Raw genomic sequence first — 20976 nt, 5'->3', positions numbered from 1 at the left:
ATACTGTGGAGGTCCATATGATCCTACTAGGATCGGACATGGTCGAAAGAAGAAGAAAAGAAATGATCATGAAATCAAAAATCGCTCTAGTTAGGTTCCCTCGGAGACAATCAATAAATAATTGTCAATTATCAATCAAAATTATTATCATTTGCTGTCAATTCGCCAAAGACAATCGCGTCAATTGCACCTCTAAACGATCAGTTGAGGCGTCTAATTACAAAAAGCGATAAGTCCACAATTCAATATTTTCGGGAAACGACGTTTTTATGTTTAAAGCATCAATTATTTGTTTTAACGTGAGATTATGTTTTCCATTGTATTCTATGTTGAAATTAGAGCCAAATGGCAATTTGTTTCAGCCGATAGACTCTTAAATGTAATAAACATAGGCAAAATAAAATTGGACGTAGCGCTATTTGTACCTCACTTTTTAATTAACTCCGCATAAGGCACATATTTCCGTGGCACTGTCATGAGTTTACTAGATGCTACAGCATGGGAGACGCCCTTTTCAATATTGAACGTTCCCTTACTGGTTAACTTAAGCACGCGCGAAATCAACCAAGCTTTAAATATTATGAAACACGGACTTGGCGCTTTTTGTAATAAAACGAGACTTAAAATATTTTTTTCGTAGGGTTATGTCGCGTTTTGGAATTTATAGACAAATACATATTGTTATGTTCAAATAACATAACCAACGAGTATACATAATGATATCTGTCGATATGATGGCAACACCATTTCGCCCAGCCACCTGTAAAAAACATAGCGACGAGGCAGCCGAAAGGTCACAACACTGAAGTTGCATCTGACAGGTTCCGCCGATTAAGGATGTTATAAAAAGATAATCCGATGTGATTACGAGGTTTTTTTTTACCCAGCCGTCGTAGGGTCGAGTGTTAGTGTAAGCCCCCGGTGAACTTAGTAACCGGTGGGCTTACTTTAAATTCAGTGCACCGTTTAACCTAAAAGAACAATGTTGAAGAACTGTCATCATCCAGTTGAACTGCAAGTATTTTCTGTATCGTTCCTGTGATCTTTTGTATTTAGCATCCGGACATCGTGGCTAGTATTATGTTTCTATAGTTAGTTTACCATAGCTTCGTTCCAGTCTATTTAAATTTGATTAAATTCTAGTGTCCATAGTATTACCATGTCAGATGTATACACCATGTTGCCTTTCAAGAAATTATATTTATTTATTTATTATAACTACCTCCGTCTTTTATTTAACTGAGCTCATTCTTTATTTTTAGTTACATCTGACATTATCCCCTCCGGGGGTTGCATTTCTAGTATTTCTTATTTCAGAACCTTCTCGGCCATAAGTTTAAACCGTAAGTTATATTGTGGGAAGGCACGTGAGCGGCGTAAGGTATGGGGATCGAGACCCACTTCCTGAAACTAACTTCTCCTCGCTCTATCCGAATTCCCTTTCCCGTATTTTATAATTCCAATTGCCCCTTATTTATATATATATATATATATGATATCCCCTTGTAGATCCTATTTAGGTACCCTTAACAACATATCATATTAATATTCTGTAAAATTATACAAAGAATACGTGTGTATTTTTTTCTCGATTTTGACCAAATGTGGACTTATCGCTTTTTGGAATTAGATGCCTCAGTAACATCAATGAGCATCATTGGCAATTGCGTCCATTGTCTCTGTAAATGTTCAGTTGGTCGCATCAATGACAATTGACAATTTTCTTGATTGTCTCTAACACTAACAAGAGCGATTTTTGATTTCATGATCATTATATTATTTATTTTTAACTAATGAAATTAATTGACATTGTATGAATCTAGCAAAATTGTTTATAATGACCGATATAAATAATCATATCAATATTAACCTTATGAAGGTACTTAATAGAGGAGAGATAATAAAAAACAAGTTTGAATGTTATGTTTTATTTTTACAATTTACATTTTGTTTTCAGAATCGACCTCAATATCCAGCATGGCGGACGATTTGGAAAACATGTCTCCTGGAGAGTTACTCCATTTCGTTAAACACCGAAGATTGTATTGAAGTAAAATATTTTAACTAAATTGTTACATTAGTTTAATGTATCTATTGCTTATCATAGGTACTTTCTTGCCATGTGACAGCCCCGGTAGTATTAAAATATTTTTCGAATCTTCTTATCATTGGCGGTCGAGTTCCGATTAGTCGTTGCTTCCTGCAGTCCTGTGACCTCAGTCCGAGCTCTATTAAACCCGTCTCAAGATTTTACCTATCAAGGTCATGAGAAGGAGTATACGTATGTGTTGATTTGCGACGAAGAAAGTTGTGCAGCACACAGCAAGCTAATACAACTGTATTGATATTTTCTATATTCATGTTTATTGGAGCTTGAAAATGCGGAATCTAGCAGCTAAAATGCCAAAAACATTTTCTATAATTCGCCTGGCTCTTTATGTCCGATAATTATATATTCTTTTACTGTGATTTAATTGCCTTTGTGAATATAACTTTAAGAAATCGTTACGTAATGGAAAGGCTTCATCACCAATAAAAACAAATGGCAGTGCATCAGAATTAGCTGTAGATTTTTTTGGTGCAGGTATTTTCAATCTGCCTTCGTCTAAACGTTTGAAAAATTCAGATTTTCTAAGTACACCTCCATCAGAAATACGTCCATTTATTCCAACGTCAATATAAATAAATTCATAATTAGCATTCGCAATCGCCATCAAAACAATGCTGTGGAAATGTTTGTAATTATAAAAGTGGGAGCCGGCGCCTGCAGGTGGCACGATTGCAATTTGTTTCCCATCAACTGCGCCCAGGCAATTTGGAAATGGCCATTTACCATGAAATTCTTCTGCAATCGTCTCCATTTCTTCGTGCGTATCAGGGAACTGCAAAAAAAATAATCAATATTTTATTTACATATAGAATATACGCCTTCAACATCCACGTGGTCGACTACTCCAAGGTCGAATCTCAATACAGCACCAGAACCCCCATCGTTCAAACAAAAAAATCGAATGATAACGCCCACAAAGTGTTAGAATCAATCACCGACAAACTAAGCAAGACTGAAGATGAGTTTGGAAAAATGATGGCCATGAAATTGCGAAAGATGTCACAGGGACAAAGATTGCTGGCCGAGAAGCTGATGCATGAAGTTGCCTTTACGGGACAAACTGACAAAATAACGTTTTGTTTTTTATGCCTATAAACCTTAAGGCTTAAGCGATACAACAGATGGTAAGTTTTGAGTTATGTTAGCATACCTATATTATTATGTGACCTCGTATTTAGAAATCAAATTCCATGCTTGCTTTTCAAAGAATATGACTAGTATGTATTATAACACATCCTACAGTAACAATTAAGTAGCTTGCTTACAGCCTATATGGAGAGTCCTGGCTAGGTACAGAATTCTGATGGTCTATTGAATATTTAGCATGTCAACGATGGCCTTATTTGTGACTCAATATATAGATACCTATCTCAAGTTCATCTTGTTTTTCATTCTTATGCCGTTGCCGTCCGTGATTTATATACCTAGGTAAAACAATTCACTAAACGTTCACTTTATAAGACCAACCGATGTCTACTTATTAATAATATATTTGTAAATTTGCCCAACTTTATTAAATGACGTATAATATAATACAAACCTTGAAATATTCTCCTTTCAAAACGTCAATGATGACTTGGCAAGTTTCAGGAATTATCTTTCCCAGAGTTTGTCTTCCAATCGCAGTTCTATAATGTAAGTCGGTGAACGTTCCGCCGGCAGCCAAAAATCGCAGGGTTGCACATAATCTATCGTGAGGAGAAGTAGCTTCCCTCATAATAGTATTTTTTATATGAATGGGGAGACCAAATTAAGCAGCTCCAAGTAGGTATATATCGTCCGACATTCGCAAATAATTGCGGAAATAGTTGGGTTGCAAACGCAATTCTCTTATTAAATTGGTGTGGGATAATGTTGTTCTTTTCCATATCCAATGTTTCACCCGTATTTGTGTACCCTTTGCTTCGTTATTAAATTATCTGCCACCCAAAAACCCAAAAAACACAAGACGTCGGTATCATTAAACGCCATCACGATTTAACTGTCAAATTTACGTAGGTATATCTATGCTGTCAAAGTCGACGGCTTGTGGCGTCATATTAATAATATACCTCGTTTCGTTAAACGCCCGTTAGCCAGTAGCAGAACGTTGAAAAATCTGAAGACTTATTGTCCTCGGACTTTTGGCTCGTCAATGGAGCGCTGGCAGTAGATGACCACATTGGATTGTAGAGCCAGTGGAAAAAATACAAGCACAAATATTCTTTCCAAAGAAAAACCATTATAGTGGAACAATTTAACCCTGATCATCCGCAGATACGATTTCTAGTGCGCATGAATTACACGACTGAATTTGATTATTGTTGGAGTTATTATTTCCGACTTCATTTGCATCAAACCTATTGCATTGCGTTAGGTACGAATAACTTGTGTTCTGTCAAAACTATCATACTAGCCTTTACTGTGACAAATAATTTTATGCATGTATATTTTGCAGAATGGCATTCGAACGAGCATTGGCATTGGACAATTTATGTGTTGGCGTATTAGGTAGTTGGTCTCTTCATTTTTAAGTTGAATCTTCAACATCCCGAACTAACATTAGTAGATTGATATATTAGTATTTTGTAATTGTGATCATTATCGTCACAACTACATAATTTAAGAGAAAGCTGACAGGATGGAATAGAGTATAGTTAAAGTTAAAAGAGCATTAGACATAAGCAAGGGCCATGGATTACCTGATCTTTTCAAGCTGAACAATAATTACTTCCGCAACCTCGCAACTGACAACTGTAAAATTAATTTAGAAAACAAGAAGGATTTACACGGCTGAAGGCGCGTGCAATCTATGGTTAAAGATGTACATAATAAAGTCCTGGGCGCCACACGATCTTGAAACCGTGAAAGATTATAATTATTTAACAGTGTGGAATAAAGTGGGAACAATAAATAAAAGAGCAATTTATATACTTGACAGAAACTATATTATCGTCAAAGCAAGAAATTAGAATTACATTAAAAGGTTATTAAGCGGGTCGATATTGAAATTTGGAAATACTAAAATAAATGCGAGCAGCTAAGTTTGAAAAGAAACATTGGAAGAGTAGTGAATCAAATAATAGTAGTTTTAAAATACAAAACTGGAACGACAAGAGGCTTCAAGCACTGCGGCTGCAATCGTACTCCGTTACGTGACGTCTATTATAAATGTTGGGTAAAACACAAGCGGAGCACGACTATACTCGACGACAGTCAGAATCAAAAAGCCACGTTGCTGCGTTCGCACCTTGCGACCTCCGTTGCGGCCGGAAATTCCATCAGCGACCTCTGTGCAATCGCGTACGCTCCATCGACGTCACCATAGATATTCGTCGGGGTTGCCAGAGGTATGAAAGTTAGTTATGTTCATTTTGAACATAACGAGATGTAGTTGTCATTATGTTATCCAAGATCTACTTCATTAACTCAAAGAACCCTATGGTCCTGAAACACCTGGCAAACCATTTTTTCTTCAAGAAGGTAGGTATCCTATAAATTGAAAACTTATATATGAAATTCCTTGTAATCAATTACAACGTCCCATTGTGAGCACTAATCATTTTGAAATACTATTTCTTTTGCTCCAATCTGTCCTCTGTTTACAAGTGATATAATTCAAACTCAGCAATCGAAATATAGATATATGAATAATCACACAAATTCTCAAACAGAACTTTAAAAAAGTGTCAACAACAGGCCGCCATTTTTATTATTATTTACAAATAATGCATTAAATACTGTCAACGGAGATAATATCAACTTCTCCACAGATAATCATTCTTCTTCTTCTTATTGTGTCATCCCCTAGCGGAGGTCGGCCACCATCAAGGCGATCTTATCGTTGTCGTCTGCTACCCGGAACAGTTCGGTGGAGCTGCACTCGTACCAATCAACGTATCAACTATATTAAAACATTATGGAATCGCTAGTATTGTACTTTTAGTCAGTGCTTTTTATCTAGAGATGCTCTGTGACAATTTCTTTTAAATTTAATTGGATGTTGTAATAAATATCACCTGTGATAGAATCTATTTTATTACCTAATGGTATTGACCGTATGTACTACTTAAATATTTAAAAATCGTCAAGCTAAAAAACAGTATTAAAATACAAACCTTCTAAATAATCTCTGTATATTCTCAAGAAAACATGAAGAAATTATATGTATATGTCTGATTAATTACCTACATAATGTAAATATTGAGAAGTAAATTTCTTTTATATGCACATATTTCTCTGTGTGAAATTTATGAGAAAAAGAATTCTTTCTACATACATTTTAATATAGAAAGATCTCATTGCTCCATCTATCTAATAATTATAACAGTAATTCTATCTCCATGTCTTTCCGCTTCATTCAGCTGGGTGAAAAGTTTTCTCAGTTCAGTTCATTCAGTTGTCTTGCAAATTGATTTCAGGATTACAATAAAGTTCAATATCTGGCTCTGCGTCCATAACACGGAGAATGAGATTTTGCATGTGGAAAGCTGTTACTATCTTGCACGGGAGACCGCGACCAGGCCACGTAGTATGCGCCTTCTGAATGTGTCCTACCCAATTTGGCCTCGGGCAGATGTATACTTATCGAGGGGATTCAGAGAATGTATGTATATTTTATATCATACTAGGGAGTACCCGGCATGCGTTGCAATGCCACCCAAAGAAAGAAAGTGTTTGTGTTTTAATTCTGTTCATTGAAGTGCTTATGGTTACACAGTATTTTTTGTTTTTCCGTCTAGTGCGTATACGAATAAATCAAAAGATTTTCCAATGCGTTATGCTACATATAACTGTCCATGTGAGAAGCATGGATTTTCCAAATTTGGTATAGGAACGCATACGAATAGAAAAAGCGAGCAATTGCTGACTATCGATAATGGCCGTGTTCCTGTCGACGAATCGAATGGATTGATTTCGTTTCCGCTGAATTTTTGCAATTTCGTCTCAACGAAGGACGACCTCATCAACAAAGTGTTTCCGAACATCATTGATAACCACAAAAATCACAATTGTTGAACGAGCAATTCTTGCGACAAAGAACAAAGATGTGGATCACTTAAACTTCACAATTCAAAATCAAATCGTTGGTCCACTGCATTCCTTCAAATCTATCGACCGTGTAACAAACGAAGACGAAGCAACCAACTATCCAACTGAATTTTTAAATTATTCTTTGGACTGCCTGGCTTGCCACCTCTGAAACAACCAAAAATATGTAACGGAACGCGTTTGGTGGTCAGAAATCTCATGGGCAATGTGATTCACGCGACGATAATCAAAAGAATGTTCGAAGGTGAGGAAGTTCTCATTCCAAGAATTCCGATGATCCCAATCGATATGCCATTCGAGTTTAAACGAATTCAATTTCCGATTCATCTTGCATTCGCCTTGACGATCAACAAATCACAAGGCCAATCCTTGAGTGTTTGTGGCCTGAATCTAGAAAATGAATGTTTCTCTCACGGTCTATTGTACATAGCATGTTCACGTGTCGGCAAACCACCCGGTTTGTTCGTTCTCGCACCTGACAACAAAATGAAAAATGTCGTACTTATATCACAAGGTGCTTCAATGAAGGGAATCGATCCGAGTGCAACCCAACCGCAAATACTTTAACAGAAAGTAGTGCAACAATGCTACGCGAATCATTTCGATTCGCTTCAATAAAGTAAATGCCTTGCTGCCACGTGAATTACATTCATTTCAATGTAATATGCTTACGGGCCTTCAAAATTGTGTTTTTGCTAATTGCTTTTTAAATGCAAATTAACACGTTAATTAAAAAAATAATTAAAAGAGCTCGTAAACATTGGGTTAAAATACTTTTCATTTTGATTTAATTTTTGTACATTCATTGAACTTAATTCATTTTGAGTACTTATTCATTTTAACTTGATAAAAAACTGAATTTAATGCAGCTAAGAAGATAACATAAGATTTCTTGATTCTGAGGCGGTACGAAGTTTGCCGGGTCAGCTAGTAAATATATAGATTTGTATAGGCGTACAGTTTAAAACATTTTTTTACTGACCCTACATTCCGATATGAATCTCAGCTGCCCCATGAAGAGGTCTCATAACTAGGGCCCGGATTTATATGCTAGTGCATGTTTTGTTAGGGTGTATGCGCAGCTATGGTAGTCGTACAGAAATCCGTTTCGAAAGACGCAGAATCTAAAACTAAAATTTTATTGTGCATATAAATGCATATTAGAGACGTTAGAGCATAGTTGACATATTAGTGCATATTTCATTAATAAATGCATATTTTAGGGCTTTTGCATTTATAATTTTATCAAAACATAACTAAATCAGGTAGATGCACTAGCATTTTTAATGGCATTCCCAAGCATTTCATTGATTTATCAGAAAAAGTGAAGTCAACTCAGGCACCTTTATTTAAATTTTGTGCTATCACATCTGTGAGATCATTTTCCGCATATAAACAAAATACTGACAGATATGTGGAAAATTTAATGCCATAGAATATTGACTTATTTTTTCGGACAAAAATACAGCAAATAGTATTTAGATTTAAATAGTATAATAGAAATAGTATTTTAGTGTGTCGTTTTTGTTTTTTTTAAGTTGTGTTTAGTTTCTATAGTTTACATTTACATTTTGCATTTCTTGTTCAATTATTTGAAAACAAACTATTTTGAAAATTGTAATTGATTAACTTTATATTGATTATTTGTGTTTTTATGTTATTGTTTTATATTGCTTAGGATTATTAATTTGTTATTCGATTTTTTATCGGTAATATTGGGTGAAATAGGTATTTATAATATTTTTTTCATAAAAATGACAATTTTTAACAGCATATTTATTTGGTTTTAGTGCATATTTCAATGATTTTAAGTGCATATGTGAATGCATATAATAATGTTTTTTGTTGCATATAAATCCGCTCCCTACTCATAACACATATTTTTCACAAGAAATAGAGAATGGTTTGCTCAACCTATTGGGTCCACACCATAGACTATAGATACATCTAGACGCCACCCGTTGCATTGCTAAATGAAGCTGCGTGCCGTGGTTTGGTTTGTGGGCGAGCGAACGCATTCGTCTACAAATGTTAGAGACCATAGACCATTTCGCTAGTGCTCGCACTAGACGCTCAGAATTAAAATATAATTTTCTATTTTTTTTACGTTATATAGTATTTTTAAGCGGTCAAAATGCAACCATTAGGTAAAGATATCCATAATTTAAGTTATTTTAAAGAAACGCTAGGTCACTGCTGTTAAAATATATAATAATATATTGACTGGTAAAGTACTCAGCTGGTATGCCACAGATCTAGGGTTGATTACCATGCCATGTTCTAACGTTTTTATCAAGGTTTGTTTCTGAAGCTGTTTCGAGTTATGTAATAAAATATTGAAGAATGTTACATTCTATTATTACATCTTAAAGAAACTATAATTTAATTTAAACTATTAAAAAGTACTATGTATTATGTCAATACGAAAATTCGAGGAGATCCTTATGTCATCTATGAATCAAAATTTGCATGTATGCAATAGAATATGAGCTGGTATGCACCACATATGAAAATTGCTTTACAACAGTTGTTTTGTTCACACAATAAGCTTTTTACTAAGACATCATCACCCGGGGTCGATCCACTGTTGGATGAAGGCTTCCCCTAGCTTCCTCCATTTTTCTCGGTCCATAGTTCTTTACTGCCATATAAATCCTTCTTGGTCGTTCACTCATGGCTGAGGATCAAGACCACTTTTTAATTTTTAGTTTTTTGAGTTTATTCTTAATTTTTTATCAAGTATGAGGACTGATATTTATGTTCAAGTTTATATAATGAGCGAATTTAAATAATTCATGCAAAGACAATGGAAAACAAATTAAGTTGTTTTATTGTTTTCAATATTTACTAATTTTAATTTAATACGATATTTATAAATGACTTAGCATTGGTAATAAAAAATGCTATGTTTTTATTGTTCGCTGATAACTTGAAACTCTTTTTGGAATCGTCAGCTCCAACTTGATATAGATAATATATTAGATTGGGGCAGGCGTAATGAACTACAATTCAATATTGAAAAATAAAAATTTTAAATTATAAATATTTATGCTTTATGTCTTCGACAGCCCTGATGAAATAAATGTGAAATATGAGTCGGATCGAGTCATAGAGCAAATTTATTGACACAAACAACTTTGACACGACCTTTTTTTATTAACTAGTAGACCAGATATTATGGACCACATGTTAAAAAATCATATTTTCAATTCTCAAGGCCAATTCTGTCGAACGTGCACTAACGATGCACATACGAATGCACTCAAAAAAAGTTAAAATTTCAACATTGGGTGACCCAACGTTTTGCTCGAACAACCAATTTGAAATTGGAATTTTTCGTTTATTATAGGTGCACAAACGAAAAAAAAAGCGCACTAACGATGCACAAACAAATGTACCCAAAAAAGTTTTAACATTGGGTGTTCCACGTAAATGTACCGGTTGTTTACCAATATGATCCATAATAAAAATAATTAAGTTATTAGAATACAATTAGGTATGCATATTTTTGAAAAATGCAATATATTTTAATGCAACGATATTTTCTTCAAAAGATAATTAAAATTGGAATGACATTTATATTTATTTTGTATATAGGAAATACCTTGCAGGCACTTAACTCTTCCTAATAATATTTGCATAGGTATTATGATTTTTTTCTTTTTCTCTGTTTCTCCAGATGGTGCAACGTATGCTTGTAGTTCTGGTAGGTATTATGTTAGGAGAAAAGTGTTCTTTTAAACTTCAAACTTCATATTATGCTCTTCAGAATCGATATCAAATGAAGTTTTGTAGGTACTTTAAAAAGTTATTGCCTCTGACGGCTTCGACAATTGTTTCACGCAAATGGTTTTCTTCTGAATGTGTGTGTTTATCAGTTCTTAAACAACGTACTTACCTACTTACATATCTGTTTAGATTTATATTTAAACTCATCACAATTATGAGTTTTAAATGCCATATTTGTTAAGGTACATTCAAAATAAGATTCATCACACGCAAATAGTTTTTCTCCTATTTCGTTTTATGAGCGTTAAGATAATGTTGTGGAGAGCCTCAAAGAGAGAGAGCTCAGAGAGTCAATTTATTTAAAAGGCTATTCACCATTTTTAACTTAACATGTGTTTGAAGATTATTCCATCGCGAGCATCCAAATGAACATACATTGCATTTATAAGATTTTTCACGTGTATGTTCTATATAATATGTATATATTCATTTCATGTCTTTTAAGACAACAAAGTACCACGCATTTATATGAATATACATTGCATTTATAAGACTTTTCACCAGAATTGGTCATTTTATGGCTTTTAAGATGACTGAGTTGCGAGCATCTATATGAGCATACATTGCATTTATAAGGTTTTTCACCATCCACCAAAAATGGCCGTGCGGCTTAAGTGTTGGCATATTGCGTCAAGGGTCCCATGTTCTAATCCTCGGTCTGGCAAGTACGCATATTATTCGCGAGAATCTATATGAAAATACATTGCATTTATTAGATTTTTCTTCAGAATGTGTCATTGTATGTATTTTTAAACTTTAATTCTCGAGCATTTATATGAACACAAATCGCATTTGTGAGGATGTACACCAGTTTTATCATTCCATATATTTTAAGACTAAAATGTATTTTTAAATGACATTTATTTGATAACATTTCAAATCACAATCATCACACGCAACTGGTTTTTTTTCCTGAATGTGTAAGATTATTAGTTCTTAAACAACGTATACAATACGTTGCTGCCAAATGTTCGTAAGTCGATAGTTTAGGTATTTTGAGTTTACCACCGATAAGATGTCTATACTTATATAGGTACGTTTGCTAGAAAAAAAATCAAGATCATCCGATTTTAAAGAACATTGTTTTTTTTGGCTATTCATTATGTTGATAAAAATACGTAACTCTTGATTTTTCAATTTCCCACCATCAAAAGACTGTAAAGATGTTTACAATATTGATCTAGATAAAAATCTAACCAATGAAACGCAGTGGTAAAATCTTTGTAATACTATTTATTACCTAACATTTTTATTATTTTTCAATAGTTGAGCTAAAAGTTAGGACTTCCGAAATAAGTTTGTTAATATTATGGTAAAATGGCATAGAAATTACATTATTTTCAACAGAAGGTAGATGGAAGAAATATCAGAAACATATTAAAATTACATAAACTTATTCAATGAAAGAACTTATGAACTTACACATTCAGGAGAAAAACCATTTGCGTGTGATGAATGTGATTTCCAATATAATCAAATATGTAATTTAAAAATACCTAGTAAGCTTAAAACATATGGAATGGCAATACTGATGAAAAACCTAAAAAATGCGATGAATGTTCATATAGATGCTGGCAAATTAGTTGTCTTCTCCTCTCTTCTTGGTTGTATACTCATGGCTGAGAATCTTGACTACTTAAAAATTTTGTCATCCTTTGAGCAACCAAGACTTTCAAGCCTTCTCAACCTTCCGCTTCTCGCAAAGCAGAGTGAATGGTGCCAGCAGTACTCGTAAAAAAACATGAAATAACACATTGTAATGAAGAACCTAAATGTGATCAGTGTACATACAGATGCTCGCTAGTTTAAAAATACATAAGATGACATAAAATAGTGTTCAAAAACCTTATAAAATCAATAAAATAAAACTTAACAGAGCACACCCTCATAAATGCGATTGGTTTGTGTTTATATAGATGCTCGCGAATTAATGTTTTACAAGACAAACAATGACACATTCTGATAAAAAATGTAATAAATTCAATGTACGTTCATATAGATTCTCGCGACGTGGTAGTCTTTAAATACCTACATATTATGACACATTTTGTTTTCGACCATGTCCATTACTTATAAATGATCTTATATCTTACAAAAAGGGGAATGAGTGGATAAGGAAGCAGAGAAGGGTTTGCGATGTAATAGAGTTTATTAAAAGCCTTAAATGGAGATGGGCTGGACACGAAGCTCGAACAAGAGACAATCGTTGGACAAATCTACTCATCCAGTGGTATCCAAGAAGTCCGTCCGCAATGTAGACTTAGAGCCGTTGGATCGATGAAATGATAAAGTTCTGCGGAAGTACGTGGCAACGCAATGCACAGGACCGAGAGAAATGGAAGCAGCTTGAAGAGGCGTTCATCCAGCAGTGGATAGATTCAGGCTAATGATGATGATGATTATTTATATTACAATATTGTTTACTATATTAAACTTATCAGTGACGTCCCGTGGGGGTAGGCAGATTGATCGTCGCTTGGGGGCGGCAGTTACCCAGAGGGCGGCAAGTCGAGGAGAATCATTAGGTATACATAGAAAACTACCTAAACTTAGTAATAACGGAAATATATTTCCATTAAAAAATTCAGCTCACTGGTTGGAAAAAAATATATTAATTAGGTAGATACTATAAAAGTTTTAACAGGGCTTTATTTTCTGTCGGGTGTGCGATGTCTAGTTTACTTCCGTTGTTATTGGATGTCACGTTCTTGGTGAACAGCAATGACACGTGCATACCTAATTTAAAATTTATCCAAATATGTTTGCCAGTCACTCGAGTTTTGGTAGTTTTCAGGTACATTTTTAAATGTGCCTACCTTTCTGAAACCGTAGACTCGCAATATTGTCTATTGAAGCAGAGATGACATTTAAATTAGATTTAGTGGTATACCTATATCTTGTTAGTAATGTATCCACACAACACATTTCTTAAGATATTGGAGTCATGAAACGATGATAAAAAGTACTGTATAAAAAATGTGGCGGCATTTTGGCACTGCTTAGGGGCGGCATTTTGTCTAGGAACGTCACTGAAACTTATGTATTTTCAAGATTGAACGTACACAATATTAATAAAAATGTCTTAAATAGTATAAATTATACTTACTAAATTTATTTTTGACCGATTTTATTAATGTTATTTGTAAATATAAAAAATATATATAAACCATGGAAAAAATGCCAATCTCGGGACTAGTCCAGGGATCCCGGGTTTGTCAAATTCTAATCCTCTCTGTAATCTTTAAAAACTTCCTCCACGACACTACCGGTCGACCTTTAATATACTTCGTTGTAGTATGCTTGCGCTTACCTTTTTTTTCTAGATGCCTTCATGGATACCTCGCATTTACTATCGAGGTTTCTTAAGGACTTTGGCACGCAAACTACTCTACTTGATGCTAGTCAAATGAAAATTGTGCCGGCTGAGAGAATATGCCTTATTGAAAACTGTTCTTCTACCCGCATCGGGTATTGCTAATTTAAATTCGGCCAGGGCCTATGAAACCGCCTTGCAAAAACCCTGGAAAATTCTTAGTAGCGCAAGGCGGAGGTGATTCTGATGAATATTTTGTCGTATTCATTGGGAACTGAGGACTGCGATTTGTAGTCGAGTTTTTTTTCCCGTGGTAAAAGAAATGTCGCATAGGACTGATATTTTGAGCATATACTTATCCTATCTTATATGATTACAGTCACTGGATCTGAAAGGCATGAACCGTCTTTACATGTCACCATTTATTATTTTTATTCTTTTTATTACATCAATACAGAAATTAAAAAGTGCATCTCTTCCGGCCTCGTTTGCCATGGTCCCCAAAAGGTCTCAAATGTCCGCATCTGCCATCTGTAATAAAAAGTTCAGGTTGTGCCGCTCCTTGCTAAAGATTTGACAATCTAGGAGTAAATGTAGGACGTCCTGGTCGCTTCCGTCGTCGCATGAACACTTTCCATCAGATGTTATTTTAAGCCGGTGCAGGTATGCTCGCATGACTCCGTGACCTGTAAGAATCTGAGTCATCTCAAAACACAGCCCCTTATGCACCCTGACGTCTCGTGCTGCTAAAATGCAAGGTAAAAACTTTCGGGTCAACTCCCCTGTCGATGAGTTTATGTATCGTGAGTTCCATTCGTTTTTCACCATATCTGAAATTGTAATTTTCGCGTAGCTCAGAGGAAATTTGTCATAAGCTATCGCGGTCTTGGGTTCAGAGGCACCATGCCGAGCCAATTTGTCAGCTCTTTCATTTCCTTCAATCCCGGTGTGTCCCCTTATCCACTTGAAGTGCACCTCGGGGTGGCGCCGTCTCAGTATTGCGGACTCGCTGTGAATAGAAAAGACAATCGGATTAGTAGACAAGGGATCTCCAGTTGCTTGGATTGAGCTTTTGGAGTCCTAATAAATACAAATACTATGGTTTTCGGTGAGCTTACGTTGGATTGGATCTGAGCCTGCCCACTCCAGAGCGCAATGGATGGCATAGAGTTCGGCCTGCATTACCGTACAATAGCTGGCAAGGCGGTACTTACGAGCCGCTATCTCACCGCCATTAATGTATGCCACAAACCCTGCACCAGTACCGCCATCAATTTTGCTCCCATCCGTGAAAATCGGCATGTTATTGCATTCGTTGCTTTCCAACGTTGCAGGATAAGAAACCACTTCAGAAAATAGTCTAGCCGGGTGTGGCAGCCTTCTATAGTCCACCGGTTTTTCGTAAAGCCTGTCATCAGGCAGAAAACCTGGAAGGCCCTCCTCGCCCTTTTTAGCTCTGTAAATGAGAGCGATTTGTTTTAAACGTAAATCTAGAGGCATAAGTCCTGCTAGAGCTTGCGTTGAACTGAGCGAAGCCGTTCGGTAAGCTCTGCATATTCGTATCGCTAGTGCTCGCTGAACCGTATTGAGTTTTTTTGCTATGTTTTTCCGTTTGGCAGCTTCATACCATATGCTGGCCGCATACGTGATCATAGGCTCAATAGCACAAGTGTAGAGAATTCGAAGAGCTTCAGAAGATACACCCCATGTGGGTTTGGCCATTCTTGCTAGTTTGAGCGAAGTCACCGCTGCTCTTTTGCAGATGCTGTCCGCGTGCTTTGACCAATTTAGTTTGTCATCGATTACTACCCCCAAAAGTTTAAAATTCCTAGAAAAAGATAGAGGTTGCCCATTCATCACCAGCGAAGGCGGAGAGACGCGCCTCCTAGTAAAGAATAAGGCCTTCGTTTTCTCCGCGGAGAAAGTCAGTTTGACCTTCCTTCCCCAGGCCTCGACGCTCTCCAGCACGCTGTTAGTCATGGTTTCTAGAGAACCAAGTTCTTTGGATTCCATAATCAGCAATACATCATCAGCAAAGGCCTGTGCGTGTACACTATCAGGAAACGCATAGAGAGAAGATCGTCGAGAACTATGTTCCACAGTACAGGGCCGCAAGACGAACCTTGTATGCATCCCTTTGATGTCTCTTTGGTAGCAGATGCTCCAGCATATTCGACGAAGACGTCTCAGTCGGATAGATAGTTTTTGATGAGCCTGAAAATGTTAGCGGGACAATTTTTAGATTTCAACTGTTGAAGAAGATATGGCCACCATGCGTTGTCAAACGCGCCTTTGATATCAAAAGATACCGCCACTACGAGCTGACCATCGCGGTTAGCCCCCCTGATTCTATCAATTGCTGCATGAAGCGCGTCTTCAGTACTCTTTTGAGCGGTGAAACCGTACTGGTATTCGCTGAGCAGATGTTTAGTCTGAAGTTTCCAGGAAACTCGATTAATAAATAATTTTTCGAGTACTTTACCGAACACGGGCAGCAATCCGATGGGCCGATTTGACGAGACGTTAGCGTAGTCGTCCTTTCCCGGGTTGGGAATGACCACCACTCTAGCTACCTTCCAGATTTTTGGAAAATGACCAATTCGCAAACAAGCATTATAAATAGCGACAACTATGCTAGGAACAGTTAAGAATGAATTGAGACAGATATCCGCCGTGAAGCTGTCGTGTCCCGGAGCTTTAGCTGGATTGAACAGCCTCATTGTTCTTTCGACCTCCTCGAGAGTGAAGTTCTCGTCGTCATCTTCCTCTGAAGGAATCGAGGCGGCATTTCGGATCAATGTCTGTTGCTCCGTTTCGTTTGTAATAATGTCTTCTGGAAAAAAATACGCAAGAAGAGCCTCTGCAGATTCGAGAGCCGAAGAGGTCATGCGACCGTTGATTGTCAGAGTTTCAGGGGGTTTGAACGCCTTACTTTTGAGCAATCTCTGAAGACTAGACCATACATTCTCTTTTCCCTGAGCCGAGCAATGGCTCTTCCAGCTTTCTAATTTCGCTTCCGCAATCGCAGTTTCATACTTATTCTTTTCGGCTTCAAAAATCTGTTGAGTTAACGGCCGTCGAATCACGCCTGAATTTCAAAATTTTGTCCTTGCTACTCTAAAAGCCGTCTTCAGTGTATCCAGTTTCGGACTCCACCATGGATTACTTTTTCTTTGGAATCCTTCGCCCGAAGAGCGCACCATCGTGCTCTCGCATGCCGACTCGTTCGCTAATGACCATTCTTTGACAATGTTTTCGAGCTCATGTGCGTCTGTGACGCTATCCAAACTATCTACAGTGATACCGCGATCCTGAATCTGGGAAATAAGTGCAAGCCCAAAATCTATCCAGTTAGCCTTGGACGTCTTAAACAAACCTGGTCGCTGTTGATTGACATTTGAAGTTTTGTCTGCAGCGTAGCTATCTGCGGCCTGTAATGAAAAAACAATCGCATTGTGGTCGGATCCCAACGCTGCATCACGACTAACTTAATAATTTTCAACTCTGGTGAGCAGAGCGTTGGAACACGCAGTAATATCAATATAGCTTTCCAGCTTACGAGTTCCTCTGATCGTTTCAAACGTTGGGACATTACCCTCGTTTAATACGTTCAGGTCGTGCTGTGCTAAAAAATCTGACACGGCTGTGCCTCTGCTATCAGTACGTCGACTGCCCCACCAGATGCTCTTTTCGTTTACGTCGCCTCCGAGTAACAGCCTGTAACCCTTTGAAGTGTTCATTAGCCTGCTCATGCTGGTCAGCGATTCATCGATGTGCACCGAAGGCGCACAGTACAGTGATCCGACCGTAGCGTTTCTCCTAAGTACCTAGTCGAGTTCTACAACAGTGCAACTATATGAGCTAAACTCGGAAAGTAAAATGCAGTGGGTTAGAGATGACGTTCGACGCACAAGAATAGCTGCCTTCACTGGATACAGACTGCTCGGCTTCTGAAAAATGATACCTGAAAAAAGCAACGAACGGATTTGACCCGTGTTGCCAGTGTACGGTTCCTGGATTAAAGCCAGGTCCACGTTATTAGATTCCATATACCTGATGAAAGAGACTGTGGCGACCACGCACCGTGCAAGATTCGCTTGTGCAACTTTTAGGTGTATAGCCATTATTGGTTTCCGAAGTCAGTTGCGGAAGTAGACTTGGCTTCTTGTTGGCGGTGCAATATGCATGCGCGCGATAGAGGGCTGTGACCCGTCGGAGCCGTCAGATGGAGCCGCCTATTTTTCCGGACGCAGTTGACGCATGTCAACTTTCCCTTTTTGGGACATTCCGCAATTTTGTGGTCCCCCCCACATCCCCGACACGCAAAAGCTTCCTTGCAAGTATGGCCAGTATGCCCATACCCCAAGCATTTCGTGCAATGCACAACACTAGAGCATGGTTGCACTCGAGCCCGCCGGAAACCAACGTTCAGGCCACTAACTTCCACCATCTGATGATACAAGGAGGACTCCACCTCGAGAATGTAATTAGATTTGCCCTGGATGCGACCTTTTGTTTTGAACACAACCCTGAAGGAATCGTTCGGTGACGTTCTGATAAAGGCATTTTCATAACTTAGTGCATTTATCAATTTTTCCCCATCAAAATTTTCCTCAATACCCTTTAGGACAACCCTCGGCCTTTTCAGTGAGTTGACCGATGCGGTGAGAACCTCCGAGATGCTGACAGCGTCCACTAGTCTCCGGGAGTCGTCCTCGCTCATGACTTTGACGATGCACTTGTCGTGAGTCGCCCTCGCCAATGACACGACAGCGATCCCTAGACCGGAGACGTCCACCGTTTCTCTGATACATTTTTCGACCTCTTCGCTCGTCTTATTATTGTCTTTGCTTGTTAAAATAACAGCATGACGTGAACGAAATTTCCCCGATGCAGCTGCAGTCGAAGCCGGGAACTCCAAGACAGGTGTAACCTCAGGCTTCCCAGAAGATCGTGTAGCCCCGGAAACTTCCGCAAAGGAACGCTTTGCCGGTACGGGTCTATTGGGAATGACAGTTTCGGGTTTTGCGGAACTGGCTGAATGCGGCTGTGCTGGCCGCAGCGAAATGTTGCTAGCACCACGCGAATTTTTAGGGGTAAGGATTTGCGGTGACAGTTCACTCTCCATGTGCGCAGGTGCTTCGCTAAAGATTCTTGTGACAGGTCGGCGATCAATTGAGAGCTGCGTTGTGTGCCGCTTTTCTTGATTGAGCACATCTCTGGTCGCCTCAGCACGCGCCTTAGATTTGATGAGGGCGCTCTCAAGCTCACGTTTTTCCAGCTCTGCAGCCTGACACGCGAGCCTGATTACGCCCAGACTATTCGATATCGACTCCTTCGCTAACCGACTGACATTTTTGAGGGCTTCCAGTTCTGCGGAAGCCTTCGTGACCTCTGTCATGATAGTCACCAAAAACGTAACGGCTGTCACGGTCACTGCCGTCAGAGACGGAGGCGTCTTTTGACAAGTGGAATTAATCGTTGAGCCCTCGGCAGATTTGGCAGGCGATTTTTTACCCATTTTAGAACAAAGACGTTAGGTACCTACTTCTACCTTCTACTTACTAAATTTATTTCAAAATAAGCAATTGGATCAAATCAGTTTGGCAACGCTGCGATTTAGGGTAGGTAGACAGACGTTACTAAAAGTTATTAGAGCATACGTTGGTAGGTACTATTAATTATTACAAGTTACTAGTATTGCTAACTCAATTCCCTCAGAACATCACAATGGCAATAATTGTCGTAGACAATAAGTACCACCAAACAGATATGTTTTGAAATGAAGAATATAAAACCAATTTGTTTCAGGATATTGTTATTATATAGGTAAAAAAAGGTTGATTGAAGGGCTGAAGTTCTGAGAATTTTTGTGAATAGATTAATTTTTTGAAGGCTGCGAGGTTGTTCAGTTGACGATTAGTTTTGTAGGTAGGTATGTATGGAATAATTATTTATCGGGCGGTCGGATCGTGCTTTCTAGAATTAAATTGATAGGTATATGGTTATATATTATATAAATAAAGTAAAGGCTGATGCTATGTTTGAAGGGGCTTTAAGTTACATTATAGTGTTGGATATTTTGTGACCTACCTACTGAAAACCTGTGGTACAGGACTAGGTATGTACCTACTGAATTAATTTATTTTAAAATTTAATTTGGATTGAATTTGTGTTTGAGAGGGCTAGGCGAGTGCTGTTTAGTATAAAGTTCTGATAACGAGTTATAGTTTTAGAAAATTATGCTGATGGAGCTCAATAATTCATAGTACCTATACTGATTGCAATGGAATTATTTAAGAGCGAATTGGTAATAGAATAGAGTAGAATTTACCGTTTGCGTACGGATAATATTCTTACTGTGATAGCTATGTGCGGGCGGTAGGTATGGTATTCTATCAAGGTAACGTATTGTATGCTATCGGTAATGAGTTGGACTTGCTTCGTTTTTAATTATTTTTTGAAGTTAGGTCAATTAAGTGGTTTTACAGAGATAATTAGTATACTAATTGTAATGAAATGATTTTAGTGAGATAAATTGAGACTGTAATTTATGAACTTTAGGTATTAAATAGTGATTAATTTAAGGTAATGGTTCTATGATGCAATTTTATTGTTTGTTAGATTACTTAGCTTTCGATCCCGTGCATCCTGGGAGGCGATCTCTGGAGACTCCGCGAGAACTGGAGCAATTTACACGGGCAAGCCGGAAATTATAGAACGCTCTGTCATA

General features: G+C 37.5%; 1 protein-coding gene across 1 annotated transcript; it reads right to left on the bottom strand.

Annotated features, from left to right (window-relative positions):
* Positions 1 to 1644: 1644 nt before the first annotated feature.
* LOC147080119 (uncharacterized) lies at positions 1645 to 15965 on the bottom strand. Its single transcript, XM_085946581.1, has 2 exons — positions 15362 to 15965; positions 1645 to 1679 (listed from the first exon to the last, which is right to left on the bottom strand). Exons 1-2 carry the CDS (start codon positions 15963 to 15965, stop codon positions 1645 to 1647), a joined length of 639 nt encoding a protein of 212 aa, XP_085802707.1.
* Between the last annotated feature and the right edge of the window lie 5011 nt (positions 15966 to 20976).

This window comes from Rhyacophila brunnea, unplaced genomic scaffold, assembly GCF_057557595.1.
Source record: "Rhyacophila brunnea isolate RB1 unplaced genomic scaffold, BYU_Rbru_1.0 scaffold_1, whole genome shotgun sequence".
NCBI lineage: Eukaryota > Metazoa > Arthropoda > Insecta > Trichoptera > Rhyacophilidae > Rhyacophila > Rhyacophila brunnea.
This window is presented reverse-complemented; position numbering and strand designations above follow the sequence as displayed.

What these genes read in the sequence shown, in the direction of transcription:
- LOC147080119 (XM_085946581.1), bottom strand. Translation starts at nt 15,965, where the DNA reads ATGGCCAAACCCACATGGGGTGTATCTTCTGAAGCTCTTCGAATTCTC. An exon ending in AGGCTCAGATCCAATCCAAC is followed by an intron (nt 1,680 to 15,361) that starts GTAAGCTCACCG and finishes GAACATTTACAG; the next exon opens with AGACAATGGACGCAATTGCC.